General features: G+C 44.2%; 2 protein-coding genes and 1 long non-coding RNA gene across 4 annotated transcripts in view; 1 reads left to right on the plus strand and 2 right to left on the minus strand.

The window, feature by feature from the left end:
- Window positions 1-991, minus strand: part of tbc1d8 (TBC1 domain family member 8) — a 29,028-nt gene extending 28,037 nt beyond the window's left edge. For both annotated transcript variants that reach the window (XM_086220882.1, XM_086220883.1), the window contains exon 1: window positions 582-991. In XM_086220882.1, coding sequence (XP_086077008.1) covers window positions 582-708 — 127 coding nt within the window. In that variant the 5' untranslated portion in view covers window positions 709-991. The remainder of the gene's footprint in view (window positions 1-581) is intronic.
- A 4,188-nt stretch (window positions 992-5,179) lies between these two features.
- Window positions 5,180-9,888, plus strand: pdcl3 (phosducin-like 3). Its single transcript, XM_086220884.1, has 6 exons — window positions 5,180-5,303; window positions 6,685-6,805; window positions 7,031-7,121; window positions 7,889-8,032; window positions 8,281-8,489; window positions 8,932-9,888. Exons 1-6 carry the CDS (start codon window positions 5,298-5,300, stop codon window positions 9,078-9,080), a joined length of 720 nt encoding a protein of 239 aa, XP_086077010.1. The 5' UTR covers window positions 5,180-5,297; the 3' UTR covers window positions 9,081-9,888.
- Window positions 9,889-10,106: 218 nt separating this feature from the next.
- On the minus strand, window positions 10,107-11,207 carry LOC147252548 (uncharacterized). The gene is made up of 3 exons (XR_015118765.1): window positions 11,154-11,207; window positions 10,364-10,438; window positions 10,107-10,185 (listed from the first exon to the last, which is right to left on the minus strand). It is a non-coding gene; the product is annotated as an uncharacterized LOC147252548 (long non-coding RNA).
- Window positions 11,208-16,113: the final 4,906 nt, after the last annotated feature.

A 16,113-nucleotide genomic window follows, 5' to 3' on the forward strand; every position in this document is an offset into this window, starting at 1 on the left:
AGACCAACATTACAAATGACTTGATGAGAAATAGGCAGTGACGTTTGCTCCCATTGTTCAAAGGAAACCCAGAGTCATGAGTTATGGTAGTAAAAGTGTAACTATGCTTCTGTCCATCAACACTCAGCTACTAACTGTTGCAGTTCCTTCCATCTTCATACAAATCAAAACCATTTTAAAAGGAAGTGTGAAAGTTTTTGTTGTTGTTTTTTTGTCTTTTTAGAGTGACGGGTTTTTTTTGGGTTTTTTTTTTCTGGCTGAACTGAAGAGAGAAAGACTGAAGACTCGGAATTTAGAGGCTGGCTTTAAATTTGGTCTTGAGCTCGCGTGAAGTTCACTTTAAGGCCTTTAAATCGGGAGTCTGACGGGAAAGTGCCGGATTCGCTTCGTGTTGCACAGCACACCGACGTCCACCCCTGAGCCCCAGCGTCTCACCTGGGATCTACCTGTCTGCCTGTGTGCTCTCCGCTTTCTGGCGAGGTTGTTTACAGCCTCTCCGGCAGCCGTCCCTGGCCTCTCCCGGCCCCGCCAGCCCTGTAGCCTGCCGCTGCTTTTATTGGGTTAAACTTGTTGTTATCTACCTGTAATCTTGCCCGTCGCTTCTCCGTGGCCTCTCCTCCGCTGCAGCAGGAAGAAGTCGTTGCTTCTCTCGGTAACCCAGAGCTTCAAGGCGTTTTTCAGCACAACTTCCTCCGGGTTTAGCCACATTTCTCCTAGCTGGGAGGGAGGGACCGGGGAAGCCCTCCGCCGTCCGACAGTCCGAGTGTCTGCAGTGTCGGTGTGGGAAGTTTGCCCCGCCGGTCCTCCGGGTCTGGAGCGGCCGGATCGAGCCTACAACGGCGGGTTTTTAGGTTTCCCCATGATTGTCCTGCGCTCCAGACCGCAGGCTTCAGACTGGCTTCATATTTGCTCTCTCACTCTCCCTCGCTCTCACTCTCACACACACCCGATCTACAGCAGCTGTAGACTACACACACACACACACACACAAAGTCTCTCTCTCTCTGTCACACACACACACACACACACACACACAGACACACACACAGATCGCCTCAGAGACAGGAGGTCTGACTCAGAGGCGATCTGAGAAGGCCAGAGGTCCATCAACGAAGATAAAATGACTTAGAATGTATGCAACCCGAAAACTACGCGATATCGATGGTGTGAAAGTGTAGATATTCCATTTGAAACAACTGCAGTTGATCATATCAACAACAGAACACCATCAAAACCACACTTCAGGAAAGTCACCATGAATAAATCCAATCCCGAAGAGTAAAGTCATGTCTTTGAGTTGTCCACAGCTGACTTTGATACCTAAATAACTGAATTGGTTTTTAAAAATGTCTTTAATTAACAAGAATAATTCCTCGCAGACCCAACAGACCACTGGAACGAATGAGGTACCTCCACACATCTGTTAGGGATTGTTTTACCTTTTATCAGAATAGAGGCTGCGCTCACACAAGAACTATTCGCAAGTTGCCTTTCAGGCTCAAAAAAAAAAAAATTGAACAAGCACTGAAAGTCCAACAAGCTTTTCCAACTCAGACTCAAGCATGTAAGACTGAGGCCTGTCACACTGGCATCAATAGAACACAATGTTCCAAACAGTAGGAGTACTTCCACAACTCTGACGGGTCTTGCTATGTTGCTGGGTTTTACTTTTGTTGTTTACTTCATCCTTTATATTGTATTTTATGTTGCTTTTTATTAACATTCTCTTTTCAACACTGTTGCATGGAAAGCACTTTGAGCTGAATCCTGTGTTATATTATTATTATTATTATTATTATTATTATTATTGGCAGCACAGTGATGCAGTGGTTAGCACTGTCTCCTCACAGCGGTAGAAAGTGAATTATTATTACTATTATTAGTAGTAGTAGTAGTAGTAGTGGTAGTAGTAGTGGTAGTAGTAGTATATTGTAGTAACCCAGATTGTACGAATCACAAGCCTCCACTTTGTTTTCTCTTTGTGGACCCATGAGCTCAGCGTGGCGCCGCTGTGGCTGCACTCTGATGCGTCTGTAACTGTGAGCATGTGATCAGAGGTCCAGCCAAAAGTAAATAAAGAGTAGAAAAATGGCATGCATGTTTACACCTGTGCACTGCATGAGGCCTGCAACTTGATCAACATATAAAACATACATTTTATTCCACACAATATCTATAAACTAAAATAACACATATTTTTTTGCAAATACATGAAGTCCAATCAGTGCTCATACCAATCATTAAAGTATGAAAATTAATATGTAAAGAGAGCGCATTGACTGAATGACATTGTCTTTCACAATGTTTTGAAAATAAAATGTGGAATGTGATTTTTTTTTTTCAGTCCAGAAAAAACTAGGAACAGAGTGAGAGGTCAAACTTGATCTTTATCCTCTTCCGCATTTCTCTCTTTTTTTCCCTGCTCTGATTGGCTGCTGGGCTGACATCGCGTTCATGGACTGTTGATGGTCATTAACCATTGACACACGAATATTTAGACGTACGCTCAGTTCATCCATTAGTATCCGACAACACTGAGAGCTTAGGACATGTTTTCATGAAATAAATATGAGTGTTGACCCTCTGCTGGTATTGGTCTTTGGTGTGATGAGTGCTGAATAATAATAATAATAATAATAATAATAATAATAATAATAATAATAATACTTATTATTGTTGTTGTTGTTGTTGTTGTTAGTATTATTATCATTATTGTTATTATTATTATCATTATTATTGTTATTAAGAATAGACCAATAAAAGATAGTGTGATATAATTTTGAAATTTCATAGCTAAACCAAGCAGCCTGGTGGTGCAGTGGTCCTCACTGTGGCCCCCCATCAAGAAGGTTGTGGGTGGAGCCCCGGCTGCAGCACAGGATCTTTCTGTGTGGAGTCTCCATGTTCTCCCTGTTCCTGCTGGGTTCTCTCTGGTACTCCAGCTTCCTCCACAGTCCAAAGACATCAAGAGGGACCAGGTTAATCCAGACTCTAAATTGACCGTAGGTGTGACTGGGAGAGCCAATGGTTGTCAGTCTAAAATGGAACCAGTGACCTGCAGGAGAAAGAGATCAAAGTCAGATCAAAGTAAGAACTTAGAGACCAAAGTCAAATATTAGAGCCCCCAAGATTAAAGTCATACAATCTCATGTGCTTTGTTAGGCACTCTTGCTATGTCCCTTAAATTGTCATTAGGCTGCTACTCTGTCTTCTCTTCAGCAGTGGACATGGTGAGTGGACAACAGGACCCCATGGGTTCTCAACCGTCCCAACTTCCTCAGTTGTGGTGGTGGAAGAAGTCTGAACTCACAAATCAGACTGTGGTCTCAAAATAAAACACAGTCAGTTTGAACCCACTAATCATTAAAGACTTTAGTGTGAGACATGCGTCACTTTCAGGAGCCCACGGCTTTTTAATGGTCATCCATGTCTTCTGTTTAAAGTTGAAACACAAAAAAGCCAATCAGAGTGAGTGGTCTGCATCATGGAGTGGATACCCATCAAACAGCCTTTGATTCTCCTGCCACCACATCATTGAACTTGTGAACAGATTAGTGTAAATCTTGAGAAAACACACCAACAGGAGCAAAAGGAATCCAAAAAATCATGCAAGTTATACTTATTATGTTCATCCGGTGGTCTCGCTACATCGGCCAGATGATCCCCGTCCGCTCAATCATTCCGTCCCAAACATGCTACACCTTTACATGCCCACAGAACAATGAAGTCTTAAAGATGTGTGGAATTCAGTGAATAGTAGACAAAACACAAAATATATGGTGGTGGTGGTGCGTACACGTTTAAATTAAACATGAAGTCTTAACTTTGTTATGCTTGATAAGACAAAAAATGTTTGAAATGTCCTCAAGCGCCTGTTCATGACACTTCTGAGCGGCAAATATACTCCTAGATATTCAAGCATAGAGAATTTATTTTCAACCACATTTTGATGAAATTTGAACCTGAACTGGGTCCGTTTTTTTTTATGCTGGGGCCCCGTTTAGTGATCCAGTTTAAAGTCCACAACTCATCTGATGGCATCAATTAAAAACAAAACAAAAAAACCCCACTAAAAATAGGAAAGAATTTTCTATTTCTGTGCATTCAAACTGAATGAGTGCAGTTCTCACACTGAATCATCATCATCACTACAGATGAATTCATGAATTCACTCTCAAAGGCTTCAAGACCAACGTTGATTTGTGGTCAGTATGTCTTTAAAAGGTGTTTTCAGCTATTTCAACCTGAAGCTAAGACATGAAACACTGAAAGGGACTACGTTATTTGTGAATTGAGTCGAGCTCATGGTTGCTGTCTAGTACAACGACCACAGCTCATGTGAGCTGCTCTAACCAGGACACAACCGAGTCACCTGCAAGCAAAAGCCGATGAACGTTTATGTGGACGTAAAGTTCTCCTCAGATGTTTGCCGCTAATCAAGTTAGCTAATCAAGCTGACTTTTTGTGAAACTATGGTTTATGATCAGTGAGGAGGAGGGAGAGAAAGAGGAAGATTAGAAAGGAAAAGTGGTGGGAGCTAAAAATACACAGGGGTGTGACACTAGTATCAGAGGAGGGCCGTCTAATCTGCTTCAGCGCAGCTATTTAAAATACTTCCTCTCAAAACCATGACTGTAAAAGTGATACTCCACCCAGTTCAGGCTTTTTTAATGTGTTCGACATTTTATGTTGTGAAATTTACTCTTTTTATTAGTTTTTATAAATCGTTCATGAATGTTCTACCACTGTTTTGCCCCAACTTTGTTGTATTTTAACAAAATGTTCTGTAAACATCTGTAATTCCTTAATCCTTTATGTTTGACACAATCCACGTGTGTGTGTGTGTGTGTGTGAGTGAGTGAGTGAGTGAGTGTGTGTGTGTGTGTGTGTGAGTGAGCGTGTGTAAAAAGGGGCGACAGAGCGAGAGAGAGCGCAGCAGCAGCACCTGTTCACTTCCACAAACGGAATGCTGCGCTCCCACACCATTTATGGTCATATTGGGCTACAAACGGAAGTCAGTGTTACTTTTATTATTGTCCCCCGCATATCTAATTCCCAATGTTTGCTCACTGACTTCCAGCCTTGTATAAATCTATGAATATTTAACTGATTAAATTCATCTTAAGATGTACTGCATATAGGAGATTTTTTCTGAGACCTGTACCGCTCCGTGGTCTTTTTGGAGACGTTGCACTTCGTTGTTTTTACCCGGGTTCTATTAATCTGCGCTCCTTTTACTTCCGGGTCTCCGTGAGAGAAGAGGTGTGATTCCACAGGAGCTTCATACAGCTGACAAAATGCAGGTTAGTAAAGATTTATTCGAGGTTTACACGCTGTGATTTCATGTCAGTGAGGGAAAGATTTAGCTTTCGTTGTCGAGGCTCTGTGCTGAGATCATTTCCGGGTCTGGTTACGTGTGTAACTCTCGTTGGGTGTAACAGTATGTCAGCTCCAGTGTAACGTAACAAAACTTTTCAGGCACAGAACAGAGACGTGGAGAAATTAGCTGACATTAGCGGGAGCTAAAACAATGGCATTGTAACCAGTTAGCTTCTAAATGAATAGTAATCAGTAGGTTGTGTCATGAACATGTAAAGTGATCCTTCTCAATAGTCTTCCTCATTTTAGGAGGTGACGCAAAGACAAATAAAACAGATCCCTGAGATCAGTAACCCGAGATATTTGGTCTTGATTGGTAAAAGTTAAGAAAAGTAGTAAACAATCCAAATCTGTCGAGGAAATACCTGTCGTTTTTAACCTGATTTAAATTATTTGTCTGGGATTTTTGTTGTTCGATCAGCAGTTTAAACAGACTTATTGATAATGATAAAAAAGACCAATATGAAATGCCGCATGAAAAGTGTTCGATTTTGAGTCTGACGAGCAGCGCGCCAGGATGCTCAGACTTGCTCATCTCATGACCAGAGCAGTTTCTGTTGAAGCTAAATCATAAATCAAAAGTGTGTTGGAAACACTGCCTCGGCTCACTTCCCACACAATAGTTTTTATGTCTCTAGTGTGGGATTTTATTGTGTTTGTGTCTTTGTTCAAATTTTGTTCCCCCAGTGTGATACAATAACACTGGTTTAGCTGTTCCTGAGTAGAATAGATCCATGTTCTCAATAAATGTGTCAAAAAGTGGAAATACTTATAATGTTTAACGGCCATTTTAATGTTTCCTTACATCTCAGTTCTTTACTGGAACGAAATATTATAAGAATGTTTTCTAAAAAAAAAAATCCCAGATAAAACATTTTACATATCAAATATTGATGATCCAATATTCCATATCTGTGCACATTAGACAACGTTCACACGGCAGTGATGCTAATCTCTCCAACTCTGATATCTCTGACCACCGGACTGGTAGAAGTATGGAGTTCTTCAGCTTCGCTTCAGTTAGACTGGGATTAGACTGGGAAGACTGGAGTCGTTGATTTGGTGCGTCGAGGAACTCCAACACCATCCTGGTGTGTTTGTGGGCTGACGGTGGCTCACTGACTAGTCGGACAGGAAACATTCATGTCGCACAGTTGGTCAATTTGTTCTAATTAGCTGTCTTGTAATTGCAAAATTCAACTTGTTCACTTCAGCGTGGGTACATTTGGTGTGTGTGTGTGTGTGTGTGTGTGTCTCTCTCTCTCTCTCTCTCTCTCTCTCTCTCTCTCTCTCTCTCTCTCCCAGGACCCAAACGAAGACACAGAGTGGAACGATATCCTGAGGAAGAAAGGTATTCTTCCTCCCAAAGAGACACCTAAAGATGATGAGGAGGAGGAGGAGTTGGCCCTTCAACAGCAGTCTGTTGGTGAGTGTGGGATGAAGGTGGAGGACTCAAGCTTCCAGTCCAAGGGTCATTTGAACTGAATCCTACGAGTTCTATGGACTCCTGACACTGTTGCGGAGTGTGTACTCTCCTCTCGTGGTATAAAGTGTATTTCAGTTTTAGCTCACATGACCCTGCTCAGCTGGTCACTGCGGGGGAGTGTCTTCGTGTGGCGGTGTCTCTGACAGCTGTCGTTTGTTTGAGCAGTTAAAACGTACGAGAGCATGACGCTGGAGGAGCTGGAGGAAAATGAAGATGAGTTTGGCGAAGATGACGAAGCTGCCATTGAGATGTACAGGTGAGTGCAGAAGCTGCAACTGGCACGGTCATGGCCCAGCCAGTTAGCCAACCAGTCTGACCTGACAAGGATGGATATCCGGTCCGCACATCTGCCCTGTTACAGTCAAAGTAGTTCAAAACCTTCTTGAAAACCACTGGCGGCTCAGAAGAGAGGAATATGGCCAGCATGATGAAGAACAGTTGTGAGTTATACGTTTCCATGACGTGTTTGGTCAGAATGTAACATTTTAGCCCACCAGCCAAATGTCTGATTCACAAATAATCCACTTGGTAAGCTTTTCTACCCCCAGAAAAGAGAGAGAGCAAGAATAAAGTGCACATGCACCCTTTCTGTGTCAGTTTGACCACATCTTGAAGAGTGGAATCAGTTTTTACCTTGTAGCTGCGTCATGATTAAAAATGCTGCAGCCTTGATCTCTTTAATGAGGAGTTGCACCGGTGTTGACTGGTCATGATGCAGGTTTGTACAAGTATCATTAACCAATAATCAACCAGGTCCAGCAGCCCCTTGACCCACTTGTCGTGCAGCATCAAGGAGTTGTACAGCTAACACACCACCATTGGATTGAATGAAGGAAATTGTTTCCTCTCGAGGGGCGTGTTTACAGCGTGTGTGTGTGTGTGTGTGTGTGTGTGTGTGTGTGTGTGTGTGTGTGTGTGTGTGTGTGTGTGTGTGTGTGTGTGTGTGTGTGTGTGTGTGTGTGTGTGTGTGTGTGTGTGTGTGTGTGTGTGTGTGTGTGTGTGTGTGTGTGTTCGCGTGCGCAGACAGAAGCGTCTAGCTGAGTGGAAGGCCACTCAGATGAAGAATGTGTTTGGGGAACTGGGGGAAATCTCAGGACAGGATTACGTGAAGGAGGTCAACAAAGCCGGGGACGCCATCTGGGTGGTGCTGCACCTCTACAAGCAGGGGTAGGTCGTCCCAAACAGCTGCTGTTTTAACCAATACGCCACTGAAGGTGTTGAAGTTGAGTCGATAGACAGTTAAAGGCCAGAAAATATCAATAATCATTTTGATACTTTGATCTGCATCTATCTCAGGTAATTAGGACTTTCACGTGTGTTTTCAGGTCATCAGATCCGCTCCTGGTCGTTGTAGTCATTCGTTACAGTTTGTGGTCGTCCTTCCGTCTGCTCATCCCTCTGTGTTTACTTCCCAGCATTCCCCTGTGTGCCCTGATCAACCAGCACCTCAGCACGCTGGCCAGGAAGTTCCCTCAGACCAAGTTCCTCAAGTCCATCTCCACAACCTGCATCCCCAACTACCCAGACCACAACCTGCCCACCATCTTTGTCTACTTTGAAGGGGAGATGAAGGCTCAGTTCATCGGACCACTGGTCTTCGGGGGCATGAACCTCAAAGTTGAAGGTAGGAGGCAGTGAAGCAGCGTAGAAGGCTGGATGGGAACCATTCAAAAGTAACACCAGCTATGAGCTCAACAGGAAGCGGCCTCCTGAGGGCGGCTCCAGGTCCATTCAGTTCTGCCACTGGCATTTCAGACGATCCTGGTACGAGGAGTTTGAAGGCAGGAACCGAGCCCCCCAGTGAGCAGACGAGTCAGCAGCATGACGCCAGCTCAACCTCTGCTCAGGCCCCCGTTCCTACATCATGATACATGAGACGGTCTACGTTTTCTGAACTTAACTCTGTATTTAGATGAAACAAACACCGTCGTTTTGTGGAAACAACTTGATGAGACATGACCAGGTGGTCAGTGACGCTGTTGTGGTTGTTTGTCTTTCTCACATTGTGAAGTCACAGAATCGCAGTATGAAGAGTGTTTGTTCTTCGTCCCGTGTGTGTGACGCAGAGCTGGAGTGGAGGTTATCGGAGGCCGGCGCTGTGAAGACGGATCTGGAGGAAAACCCCCGGAAGCAAGTGGAGGACAAGTTGATGTCATCGATCAGATGCTCTCTCCCCACACGAAAGGATAGTGACTCTGAGGACGAGGACTATTAGCAGTGGAAACACCACCAACCAGAGGGCTGGAACACAACGACAACATCTGGTGACGGCTCTTTCACCCACAGACCAAGCAACACTTTTTCGTTGTTGTTGCTCTGATGCAGCGTCACCTGACCCGCTGGTGAACCACCAGGCCTCTCGATGCTCTCAGCGGGTAAACGGCACAACAGTCGTCCCTTTATCATTGGAATATGTCATTTTACACTCCGTCATCAGAACCTTTATCATAACTGGAGAAGTTAAAAATGGTCATGCTAATGTTTTTCAGGCCGTTGAAATGAATTCAGGGGTCAAAAACATCAGAAATAAACTCAACTCTTTCAAACAGTTGTCTTAAAAATGGAAGCATTCTAATCCTCGTGATGACATCACGACGCCAACGGCAGCCGAGGTGGGTTTAATGCAACAGATCCCGAGAGAGGCTCGTCCGGACGTCTGCATCTCAGGTGAAGATGGAATCAACGTACAGTTGGCGTAACCTTACCTTCGCCATCGTTGGTGTCTTATTTAAATCAGTAGATGTTACAGTTCTGTATGTCGTCTGTCTGAGTACGTCACCTTCATCAACAGGAAGTGTTCAAAGAGGCGCAGATGTTTGCTCAAATACGTTGAGACCGAGACAGTTTTCCATTTTTATATATAAATATAATGTATAGATAAAATCTCCTCTAAAATGTGCCTGGAGATTTTCAGCTTCCCAACCTGTGAGTTCACTTTTGTGCCACAATATTCGATGCCAACTTTTGTCAAAATGCCAATGTCTTTGGAATCCCGCTTGGTCATAAAGGACTTTTTGAGTTGCTTTGCGGGTTTTGCTTGTGTTTTGTGTCTCGTGCCGCAGGATCGACTGGCGCGCTGCAACATCGACTTGCCCACACAAGAAACATGGCAGCTCAGTGTTTTCCATCTACTCGATAATTTATTTTCTGGAAATAAAGCGTCACATTTCTCTCTGGTGGCGTGGAGACGTCGAGTGTCGCTCCACCAGCGGAAGTTGGTCGTGATGTCCAGAGCTGCCTTCTCCTGCTCAGCCCGATTCCTTCGGCTGCCTTCAATAGATGCTTTGCTCGCAACATCCCTCCGGCAGAGCTCGGATCTTCTGTTTTAGTAGCAAAAAAGAAAGACAACGTTTGAAACTCGGGGCATCTTTTACCTGCACTACTTTTTAACACCTTCACTCCACACACGTAGTTGCCAGTCATTCCAGTGCTATTGTCATGTTCCTCTTGATGTGTGAGGCCAGACACAAACTCCCCCCTGCCCTAAGTGTCTCTCACCAGAAGCACCACCTTCTTCTTTCTCCTCTGGGCCAGCTTGGAGGAGAGTCGCATCAGAGGGTGGACGGAGTTGGACTGCAAGGAGGAAAGACAGCGGGGCGACAGATTCAGTCTCGAATGACTCGGTTTGCGGGTCAACTCCCATCAAAGAGCAAACAGACAACTAAAACTGCTACGGAAATCTCTGCTCGTTGTTGTGTAATGTTCAGCAAAAGGAGGATTTCAACAGGAAGTGGCATTAAGTTTGATCAGCCAAACGAAGATGCAGGTGCATTTTATCACGTTTCTTTGTAATATTAACATGAACATGACGTTCAGGAAGTTTGTGGGTGATTAATGGTGAACTGCGTTGTCATTAGGGAAGGAACCAGCAGCTGTTGAGTCAACAAACACCTGCCCTGACTCCCACGTTTCAGCCGCCGCCAAAGTGATGCGAGGCCATCATCGCAATTTGGCTCTGCGTCAATTCCCAAATCTAATCAATTGGTCCTCCGTTCTACCACGCAGCAGAATATCATCCCAATCCAACGGCAATCTTTGAGTTATTCTGCTAACAGGCGAAACACTGGCGATCAAATTACCTCCTTGCTGGAAGTTGAAAAAAAAAAATAAAAGGAAGATTTAATTGAGTTTATGGGTTCATTTTTCAATCTTTCAGATTCTTGGCTTTTTGGGTGCTCCGAGGTGTTCGCTTCCACATTTGATTCTCCTTTTAATTCAGGTTCAAGGTGTGGAATCGATGACATTAAATGAAAGCAATAACTTCACGACAAGTCTCAGGGACGCTCACCGTCTGCTGCACAGCTCCCACAGAGTTACGCGCTTTGGAGTAATGAAACAAGAACTGGGGAGGGAGAAAAGAGAGAGATGATGACAAGTCACAGTACGCATCAGGAATGGAAGAGGCTGGAGAGGAAAAACTTACTCTTTTGAAAATATTCTGTTCTTGCTTCTGTGAAGAAACACAATTTCCCATCAATACTAGTTGGTTTGCTACTTGTGCGTCATTGCCTACACTCTGGATTCTCACATGCATACGACTTTAGCACCTTTCTGTTTTGACCCACCTCATTCTGGTCTCTCCACAAAACATCGCTCAAATCCCCACTCTGGAGACCTTGAACCTGCACACAAACAACACCTGGATTATGAGGGGCGGACGTCAGGCCCCAGGCTGGGGTCTCAGCCTTGCCTCTCATGACTTCAGCTTCCAGGAGAAAACAGTCGTTTAATTCTAACAAAAGCAACTTTTCCATCGGTGAGGAAGAAGAGAGGCTGCTGTGGCAGAGGGAAGAAAATCGTCACAATCATGTGGCAAAGTCCTAACAATGGAGGGATGAGCTGAGTGTCAGAGAATGAAAAGATAGCTCCTACCTTTCTTAACGCAATCCCATCTTCCCACTGATCGTTGGAACTGGCATCTGGACAAAGACAGCAAGAGAGGGCCAGTTCATGTCTTCAGTCGTCATGAAAAAGTTGCTTCCGTTGCAAAAATTATGTTAAAAAAACAAACAAATCAAGACAACAACAACAAAACGAGACATTTCAGTATAACCAAAGGAACCAGAATCACTGGTCACACCACTGCTGCAGCTGACACTTCAAATATCATCGCCTTCGTCTATACTTCTATAATCGCATGAGTCATTTTTTTTCAAGTTTTTCAGAAAAAAACACAAAAAACTGGAGACAAAACGTCATAAGGAGTTTTTTTAGGCAAAAAAAAAAGTGTCAAAAATGCGATTACTGTAAGAAGGGGACGATATCTAATCATGCTGGATTTCTTTAATTTCCGTTAAACGATGCAAGTCTGTGTAATATCCAAGCATATAATTGTCATAATCCCTCAGGACTCTCAGAACGATTGATTTTGAAGTGATTTTCTGCTAATCTTTGCCCCGTGTTTGGCGGGCAGTCATCGATAAACTAAACTTTAATAAAATATCAGGGGAAAAAAAGGGGTTCTGAGAGCAATTTCACGTTAAGTCGTACTTTAATGAAAATACAGTTTTTCAACGCAGACATTCGTTCTGCTCGCTCAGGATGAGAGAATATTCCTGAGTTCTGTCCCACAGCTCGACAATGTCACTGACCACACGAAGATACGTTGCTAAGGAACTTCTACAATTCTACTGAAGGATGTCAATGACAGGTCACAGATTGCATAAACTGGATGACGTCACTTCCTCCCAGAATATAAACACAAAGCCCAAAAAAATCACATCACCACATGCACGAGACCCCGGAGCCCCGCCCACTGGCTGGAAGTCACTCCCCTTTTTTTCCAGAGCATCGATCACCTGAATCCACTCGTAAAATGAACACTTGATCTTGTAGAATTTTGTAAGGAGGCGAAAGTAAACGAGTTTTTGTTCGTCCCCCCCCCCCCCCCCCAACTCAAGACTCAAGAGCTCGACTGATTTATTGCCGCTCCTGCAGCCACCAGGCCGCATCTTTGAGTTCACTTTTACGCAACGGTCACTTAACCGCCTGTGTAAAATGTGTCTGCAAAAGAGCGGGAATCGTGACTTTTTCTCAGTAGTTCGACTTTGAATCCTTTAACAGCAAAACATTTAATGGTAGGGCTTTTTGGGGGTCACGTGATGCATCAGGCAGGACAGAAAACTTCTGTCAGGATTCAAGTCGTCCATTACGTCCCCAGAACGACCAATCAGGTTGCCAGTGAGTGATCCAAGAGAGGGTTTGTGAGTACGTCAGTCTGGAGCCCATGTAGAGGATAAACGTTCCAACCATCCATTCATATATCCATGATGTATTAATATTATAATTATTATTATATATGTACATAAAAATCAAGCTGGAACTTTAATAAACAGTGGTGATCATAACATCCCACTGATAAAACCCATCAGTTACAAGGGCTGTCGTCTCCTTAGGTGGCCGTGGGTGAACGGTCACAGGGCTCCGATGATCAGACGTCATCATTTTACATCAGCTGTTTCCTCCTGGTTCCAAAAATGGGAGCGGTTAGGGGTTCCGTATCTTGCTCAAGGACACTTGGACATGGTCACCGGGGGAAGTGGGGATCGAACCAGCGACGTGAGCTGGAAATAGAGCCCTAAATTCTATTTTTTAATCGATTTTTTAAATATATATATATATATATATAATATATATATATAATTTGAATAAGCTTATTGCAGAATAGAGATAATAGAAACCTGTGATGATCATTTAAATCCAATATAAATGGAATATAAATCCAATATAAATAAAAATGTTAATAAAAATCCAATAGAAAAATCGAATTAAATCACAATTAGACCACATTATTTATTTCATAGTGTTCTTCTTATCATTACAATTTTTCTTCTTCTTTTTATTCGAAAACCTGTCAGTCCCTAATAAAACCCCTCATTTCTAATTCATTTCTATCTTATTAAAACATGAATTCAGAAGTAGTTGGGTGAGTTTTTAAGGAGGCAGCAACAGTTTACCGTGATTCCTACCTGTCATGCTCCAGCATCCAAGACACCACAACGAACAGAAGAGCAGCAGCTGTGGCACCGTCGGCAGCGTCATGTCTCTGGCTGCTTCCTCGGTACTTGTGCGTAATTTGGAGACTTCCACCCAAGCAAATGCGCACGGGTCAGCTCGGCTCGGCTCGGCTCGGCTAGGTTCGGTTCGGCTAGGTTCGGTTCGTTGCTCGTTTGGTCCTCCAGCAGCTGTGTGGTCGGATCCCCCTGCCTTCCTTCCGCAGCAGTTTAAAGGCGCCCATGTTGCTGCGTCCTCACATATAGGCAGAGGTGACCAATCACACCGACGCGGTCACCGGTAAGCCTGCGTAAATCCAACGCACCCACACTCCACCCCCACATGGCTCACTAGTTGGTTTCACACTGTCATTGATTATTACGCACGCACGTACGCACACACACACACACACACACACACACACACACACACACACACACACACACACACACACACACACACACACACACTCCAAAGACCGCCAGTTTATTTAAGCTTTCGTAATATGACATCACAAGCAGTGCAGTTACCAACAAGAACTGTCCAGTGATGAAGTCCATCACCAGGCGTCCATCTGGACACGCCTGTCGATTCCAGCATGTCCCACTGTTGTTGAACTTGTTAGTCACCATCTCCTCTGTAAACACAGACGTCCACGATGAAGGATGATTTTTTGTTGTTTTTTGTTTTTTCAGGTGAAGCGGTAAGTGCATCTGTGTGGTCTCACTCATGACGCCAGAGCTGCACCAGAGGGCCACACCCACTCCATGCTCATCCTAGGAAGTGGTGACAACGAGACACCGGCAGTGCGCAGGAGCCGCAACCACAGGAACTCCCTTGAATCAGAGATCTCATTCCTTTGGCCGCGACCACAGTGGTTGATGGCTCATTATGAGCACAGACAGTGCTGCCTCATCAATTTCTAACCTACAAATTTTATATTGAATAACTTTGTAATCAGCCAGCCTGGGGAGACCAAACCTCACAGACCTCACAGGCAGTTACATCATTACCTCCAATCTAGAACCACAATGAGAAACAAGTAAACCAACCGTTCAGAACTCCATTCTAGCCTTCACCCAAAAGTTATGTTGCCCCTGATTGGTTCTCATAGCCGATGACATCGCTGCAAGGCGGAGTATTGAGGAGAGGAGAGACATGGAGGGTCTCACAAGGCAAGGACTGACCTAGAAAGGAAAGTTCCTCCATTGAAAGAAGATAAAAGCAGTTAGTAAGTACGACTGCCATCGCTAATCCGGTGCAAATACTCCAAAACTATACAATGCTTTAGTATTTCTACTTTCACGTTTGAGTCAAATCAAACCAGCTAACCCGAGAGCAGAAAAGTCCAGTGGATTAACTCGTTGACACTTTCAGTGGGTCAGTTCTGACAGGTGTGACCTTCTGCCTCCTCCACAGGTTCATCATCGCTCAGATGGCTCTTTACGCAGTTAATATCTCCATTTCTTTTCACCACCACTTCCTGAGTCCACTGACAGACTGTCAGATCCTGTCTGAGGCCGACCACAAGTCCCTCTCTGTCGCTTCTCCTAATTCTCCCCCACAATTTTACTGAAGTGACAAGAACCAAAGCTGCCATCCGTCTGACCCGCTGATATCCTCCTGTTTCAGGATTTCCTCAGGCAAAGCAAGGCCAAATGGCCTCCCCGATGCCCTCCATCACAATAAATGTCCCCGATGAAGATCGAACTTTCCTACACAACTGTCTGCCTGTGTGCGTTTAACGCCGCCACTTTAAAAATGCTGCTGAAGCTAGTTAGTGGGCCTTGTGATTAAATTACAAAGCAGAAAAAAAAGTAAAACTGAACACAGTGTACCTGCAACAACATCCTCTTATTGTGAAAATGTAACTGGGGATGCATCTCCTGTGTTGGGACTGCAGGATATTTACCATCTGATCGGCCTGTCTGAGTGAATCAGGAGAGGAACGAGTGCTCGAGGTGAGAGGAGCTGATCTGCGGCTGGATTCCCTCTTGAGGTAACAGACCTGTTGCCAGGTTTTACTTGGATGTGCATCGTCCTGTGCAGAGATGAAGCGCTCGCATCAGGCAGACTGGAGACAGAACCACACTTAGCTAGATTGACGCTCACATTAGAGTGGAGAATTGCATTTGTCCTGACACTGATATTTAAGTTTACACATAATTTAGACCTTTTCAAGAAGGCTAAAGGCGCCATATTAATCACACAATTTGCTCTACTGCTCTTTGTTTCTGTACTGGACTGAGCGGATG

This window comes from Aulostomus chinensis, chromosome 12, assembly GCF_037954235.1.
Source record: "Aulostomus chinensis isolate RoL2024-O1b breed Wild chromosome 12, RoL_Achi_v1.0, whole genome shotgun sequence".
Lineage (NCBI taxonomy): Eukaryota > Metazoa > Chordata > Actinopteri > Syngnathiformes > Aulostomidae > Aulostomus > Aulostomus chinensis.